Genomic DNA, 6,136 nt, shown 5'->3' with positions numbered 1-6,136 from the left:
ATCCCCGGTCCAGGGCACATACCTGAGTTGCAGGTTAGACCTCCCCCACCACTTCGTTATCACCCGACCCCACCCCACCCCTGTCGGGGCATGTGCAGGAGGCAACCAATTTTCCTCTCTCGCTCTCTCCTTTGGTGAGAATGCTGGACTAGCCCAACTAAGACAAGTTGAAAGTCTGCATTTTGATATACAAGTTCCCGACTCTAAATATTGGCAATGAATTCAGAAAAGAGTTTAAACAGAATGCAAGCCAAACAAAGAAGGTTGCTGACACGTGGAGCTTCTTTAACACCCTCGCGGGGCAGGTGAGGTCTGGGGAGGAGGCGACTTGCCCACGATCCTATGACCACATGCAGACAGCACAGACTTGACCCCTGACTCCCGGGCCAGGGCTCGTCCCCGTGGGCTCCTCTGCTCTCCGGCCCCGGGGCAGGGGCTGAGCCACTCTGACTTCGGGGAGGCGCTGGGACACATCCGACTCAGACTAGAGGCTGGGAAACCATCACATTTATTGGTCACATGTGCCTTCGAGGGTAGCAGGGCCATCCTGGCGCCCTCTTGGGAGTTACAGGAACACTGTGTAAGCACATGCGGCCCCTGGGAGCTCACCGGGTCCCGCTGAGGTAGTGGCTGGACCCCACGGCCTTGCCTCATTAGCTCAGACCTGGCTTTGTCCCTCACACCGGACACTGGGCCCCCTCCATCCACAGGTCAAGCTGGCTCCGCCTGGACCTGGCCCACAGTCCTCGCAGGTCAGCACTTAAGGGGACGGGTCACCAGTTTACTGATGGGGGAACTGAGGCTCATCCTGAAGACTCGTGGCTGAGCCCCTAGCTTGGTTCATGGGGCTGGTCAGTGCTCAGACACTCCCCTCGCCCCAGTCCCAAGTGGAAGACGGGCCGTGGCTTAGCTGCTCTGGAAGTGCAATCTATAAATACACACCTGGTTTGTAAAAGTAATAAATTAGCTCTTGGACCAGCCTGCGGGCATCGGGCCAACCACGTGTCCTATGACATGGACATTGGTCATGTGTCTTCTACAAACCACCAATTATGTGTCCTATCATGTGTGGGGCTAGGACCCCTGACCACTGACCCACAGGCCACCCTGCCGGTTCCATGCAATGTCACATGGAACTCTGCCACGTGTGACCTCCTGTGTCATGCATCACATCACGACACCCTCATGAGGCCACATGTCTCTCCCGGTCATGCATGTCACGTGTGATGCCAGGTAGTCCATTGGCCACACGAGGCTCCTGCTTCTCACCAAGTCCTCCCTGAAGACTGGAGCAGGACACACGTGTCCCTCCCTTCTGGGGCAGGGGACGGGGGCGCCCGCTGAGGCTCTTCCTGAGCCTCCATCCAGGCGGGCGCATGTTGGCATCGCTGGGCTGGATCCAAAGGGTGTGAGGGGGCCATCAAGTCCCCCGAGGGGCCTGCCGCTCGTTGGGGAAGAAGGAGAAGTCCAGCCGGGGCTCCTGGCTCTGCAGACGCTGGGCCGCGTCCGGGGGGACGTGGTTATTCCAGAGGCTGCGGGACACAGAGACGGGCACTCAACACCGTCCTCTCTCTCTGCCCTCCGTCCGACCCGCAGACGGGAGAGCGCGGCCTCAGGGGGAGTTGTGTCCAGAGACGCCGGGCAGAGGCAGGTGTTAGACCCGCAGGGCCCCCAGGGAGAAGGTGCTTGCCACCCCCACCCCGACTTCCACTCTGAGAGCTGGAGATCCCGGCTCCTGTGACACCCGTCAGGCAAGGGAAAGCTCCCCTTTCTGTTGTTAATCCTCACCCGAGGGCATCTTTCCATTGACTTTTAGGGAAGGGAAGGGAGGGGGAGAGACAGAGGGAGGAACCTCTACGTGAGAGACACATCGGCTGGTGGCCTCCCGCACGTGCCCTGACCAGGGCCAGGGGTCAATCTTGCACCCGAGGTGCGTGCCCTGGACCGGAACCGAGCCCACCCTTCAGTCCTCAGGCTGAGGCTCTGTCCACGGAGCCCGACTGGCTAGGGTTCAAGCTCCCTTCCTAAAGACACTTTACCTGCATTGTCTGAAATGCTCACGACCTATTGGTTTTCGTAGGACAAAACGCTGCACTGCTGTCTGCTAGCTGTTCAGCGTGCCCGCGGGGTGCATGGAGCCTGAGAGGCGAGGCCCCTGCTCAGGGCACAGCCTGCACACCCGGACGCGGTGCCTCTGGTTAAAGCCCCCGCAGTGAGTGCTGACCATGAGCCAGAGCTGTGCTCAGTGCCCTATCTCACCATCGGGTCCCCCAGCAGCCCCGCCGTAAAAGCGATCATAGCCCCATCGTGTAGGTGCGGGGGCAGCTGGGGGAGGTTGAATCACTGATGCAGTCGCACAAGTGGGGACGGCGGAGATGGAACCTGACAGGGTTACTGGCTACCAGCTTCTTGGTGGAGTGGCCAAGTCTCCCTGACAATCCCAGCCGGGTCCCCTTACACTGGGGGGTCGGTGAGGCCTCCCACCACCGTCCTGGCCCCAGCGAGTCCGTTACCGGATGACTTGGACGCCAGAGCCCCGCGCCAGCCCTGCAGCCAGGAGCCAGGCTCCGTCCGCTGTGATCCGATTCTTCTCCAGACTTCCCGAGGCACAGCGGAGGAAGGGGAGAGACAGACGGGCAAGGGTCAAAGGTCAATGGTCAAAGATGAGGGGTCAAGAGTCAAAGGTCAGGGGTCCAGGGTCAGTGGTTAAGGATCTAGGGTCAAGGGACTAGGGTTAAGGTTATGGTTGTTAGGGCTGTTGAGGGTTATGGCCAAAGGTCAGGTGCCAAAGGTCAGGAGTCACAGGTCAAATGTCAGGGTCACTGGTCAAAGTTCAGGGGGTCAAGGTCAAAGATCAATGGTTAGAGGGTCAAAGGTCAGTGGTCAGGGGTCAAGGATCTAGCATCAAGGAACTAGGGCAGCCGTGGGCAAACTACAGCCCACGGGCCGGATCCGGCCTGTTTGAAATGAATAAAACTAAAAAAAAAAAAAGACCGTACCCTTTTATGTAATGATGTTTACTTTGAATTTATATTAGTTCACACAAACACTCCATCCATGCTTTTGTTCCGGCCCTCCGGTCCAGTTTAAGAAGCCATTGTGGCCCTCGAGTCAAAAAGTTTGCCCACGGCTGGACTAGGGTCTACAGTTAGGATTAGGGTTGTTAGGGCTGTCAAGTGTTAGGGTCAAGGGTCAGGAGTAAAAGTCAGGGGTCAAAGGCCAAGGGTCAAAGTCTAAAGGTCAGGTGGTCAATGGTCAGGGGTCAAAGGTGGGGTGAGGGTAAGGTCTAAGGGCTAAGCATTAAGGGTTAAGGGATTAGGGCTTAGGGTCTAGGGGTTGGGTTAGGCTTAGGGCTAGGCAAGGAGGGCTTCCTGGAGGCAGAGGCCTGATCCATGGCCTCTGGGCTCACCAAGGACGGAGGTCCCCTCTGGCCCACCCGCCCCCTGGCTTCCCAGGATGGGCCCCTCTTACTCCACACTCTTCAGCCGCTGCATCCGAGGCAGGACCTGGGCCAGTTCGGCAGCCGCCTCGTCCCCAAGCAGGTTCCAGGACAACCTGCAGGACAGGGGCCCCGGTCGAATATTTTATTATAATAATTTTGAGAGAGAGAGACAGAGAGAGAGAGAGAGAGAGAGAGAGAGAGAGAGAAACGTCAATACGAGAGCAAGACATCCATTGGCTGCTTCTGGCACGTCCCCTACTGGGGTCAAGCCCACAACCCGGGCATGTGCCCAGACTGGGAATCGAACTGTGACCTCCTGGTTCATAGGTTGACACTCAACCACTGAGCCATGCCAGCTGGGCAAAGTTTGAACGCCTCTAATTGCCAAGGGGGTGGGGGTGGGGGCACGGCTGGTGGGCATGTAGGGGGGCCTGCCGGCTTCAGCTCCTCTTCACTGCCAACAGGTGGTTTATAAATCAAGGTCCCATAAGCCAGGCCAGGCACCTCCCAAAGGGAAGGTCAGGGGCAAAGAGCCTCTAGGGACCGGCTGGTCCACCTCCCCTCCCGCCACTCACAGGCAGGGACACAGGCACGTGAGGCCGTGGACACAGTGCCCACCTGTGCCACTCGCAGCTCAAGTGTGAAAACTTCCTCCAGAGGAGAACTGAGCGAGAATGACCTTCCCACTTAGCAGCCGGAGGGCTCTGGGGGGAAGGGAGCAGTTCCCCGGCACAGCAGGCCAGGGCCACGCCCCGGTGCCCAGCACTCACAGGATTTCTTCCAGGGCCGGGCAGAGCATGAAGCTGGCAGCGAGGAGCTTGGCAGCCTGGTCGTCGATCTCACAGGAAACCAGGCTGGGGAAAGAGCGGGACGGGGTGGAGGTGTCTGAGTCGGGCAGCTCCCCAGCCCCTTCCCCCTGCTGTGCCCGGAGCAGGAGGGAGCGGAGTAGCCAGAGGCTGGGCATGTGGGAGTCTTAGAAAAGTGTCCCCTTTGGTCCCAGGCTCCCCCGGACCTGAGGCCTCTGTCGCTTCAAAGGCTTTCCCGCCCGGCTGGTGTGGCTCAGTGGTTGAGCATCGACCCATGAGCCGAGAGGCCACCAGCTCCATTCCCAGTCAGGGCACATGCCCGGGTTGCAGTTTCGATCCCCAGGAGGGGGCGTGCAGGAGGCAGCAGAATGATGTCTCTCTCATCGATGTTTCTCTCTATCTCTCTCTCACTCTCTCTCTCTCTCTCTCTCTCTCTCTCTCTCTCTCTCTCTCCTCTAAAAAAAAATCAATGGAAAAAATATCCTCAGGTGAAGATTAAAACACATTCATGCACTGAAGGGGGGTTCCCTCAGCCCGGCCTGCCCCCTCTCACAGTCCAGAAGCCCTCAGGGGCGGGAGGCGACCCAGCAATCAGGGGAAGGCAATGCCCCATCACACCCCCTGACGGAAGTGGGGGACCTGTCCGGCCAGGGTGTTCTCTGCCAAGCTGAGGGGCAGAGACACTGTGAGAGGAGCCCCCAGACGCCCCCTCCCGTCCCCGTGCCCAGGCTCCACGGCGCCCACTCACCTGATCTCTTCCAAATGCGGGCATCCGTCCAGGGCCCGGCCCAGGCTCAGCGCCCCCTCTGGGCCCAGACGGCTGGACCGCAGGCTGGGGAAAGGGGAGGGGGAAGGGGAGTCTTGGGGAACCATGTGGGGGCTGGGGGGCTGGATCCCCACTCACAGCCTTGTCTCAGGCTATACCGCCAGACCTCAGACGGTCTCGGGGTAACAGCCATCCCCAGCCACACAGGACCCAGGACGTATCAAGGACCCTGGCTTTGGAGTCCGAGATCCCAAGTTCAAGGCCTGGCTCCATGTGTTAGGAAGGTAAGCTCTCTACCCCTCTCCTGCTTGCAGTTCTGCTGCCTGGAAATGTAGCAAATAAAGCCCCAGCCCCACAGGGCCACTGCGAGGCTCAGGGAGACCGTGGACACACACGGTAGCGTGCTGGGCCGTGCGCTGGATGCTCTTCTCCCGCACGGCCCTCTGCTGACACGTCCTGGCTCACCCTCAGAGATGGGCTCAGGAGCCTTGTAACTCTTTTGCAGATGAGGAAACAGACTCAGAGGGACAGGGCCCGGCCATGGGCACACAGGGGCAGAGGCCGTGGACTAGGCTCCCCAGACTCCAGAGGCGGGGGAGGAGCCGGCGGGAGAGCGGGCAGCCAGCCCAGTACATGCCAGTTTGCCCAAAGGCAGGGCAGCTCAAGGGACGAGGATCCTGACCCCCACGCGCTCATGGAGGAGCCCCGCCCACTAGCCCGGCGCACACCACAGGCGGGGACACTCACTGTAGGACTCTCAGGTGTGGGGGCAGCGCCCGGGCCAGCTCCAGGGCTGTGGGGTCCCCCAGGGCATTGCAGCCGAGCCTGGAGGAAGAGAAGGGATGAGGCTGAGCACCTGGCTGGATGCCTCAGACCCCGGCCCTGCACCTCCCGGGGGAGATGAGGGCCAGGTGGGCCTTGGGGACCCAGAGGGCGGAGGCCAGTCCCCCTGGGCACACACTCACATCAGCTCCTCCAGGTGCTTGCAAAGGGCGAGGGACTCCACCAACCGCACTCCCCCAGCCGGGCAGATGCCATTCGCTGAGAGGCTGTGGAGGGAGGGGGGCAGACATCAGACCCTCGGACCCCCCATTTCCTCCCACCCCCCATCTCCTGGGGCCC

General features: G+C 60.3%; 1 protein-coding gene across 1 annotated transcript in view; it reads right to left on the bottom strand.

Annotated features, from left to right (window-relative positions):
• Positions 1-492: 492 nt before the first annotated feature.
• Positions 493-6,136, bottom strand: part of NLRC5 (NLR family, CARD domain containing 5) — a 92,033-nt gene continuing 86,389 nt past the window's right edge. The window contains exons 44-50 of the mRNA XM_006752861.2: positions 5,762-5,839; positions 4,997-5,080; positions 4,875-4,915; positions 4,213-4,327; positions 3,472-3,555; positions 2,514-2,597; positions 493-1,532 (exon numbers count right to left, since the gene is read on the bottom strand). Of these exons, the coding sequence (XP_006752924.1) occupies positions 1,421-1,532; positions 2,514-2,597; positions 3,472-3,555; positions 4,213-4,327; positions 4,875-4,915; positions 4,997-5,080; positions 5,762-5,839 (598 nt within the window). The 3' untranslated portion in view covers positions 493-1,420. The remainder of the gene's footprint in view (positions 1,533-2,513; positions 2,598-3,471; positions 3,556-4,212; positions 4,328-4,874; positions 4,916-4,996; positions 5,081-5,761; positions 5,840-6,136) is intronic.

The sequence above is a fragment of the Myotis davidii genome, unplaced genomic scaffold, assembly GCF_000327345.1.
Source record: "Myotis davidii unplaced genomic scaffold, ASM32734v1 scaffold590, whole genome shotgun sequence".
In the NCBI taxonomy this organism is placed as follows: Eukaryota; Metazoa; Chordata; class Mammalia; order Chiroptera; family Vespertilionidae; genus Myotis; species Myotis davidii.
Note: the sequence above shows the minus strand (reverse complement) of the source record. Positions and strands in the feature narration are given on the sequence as shown.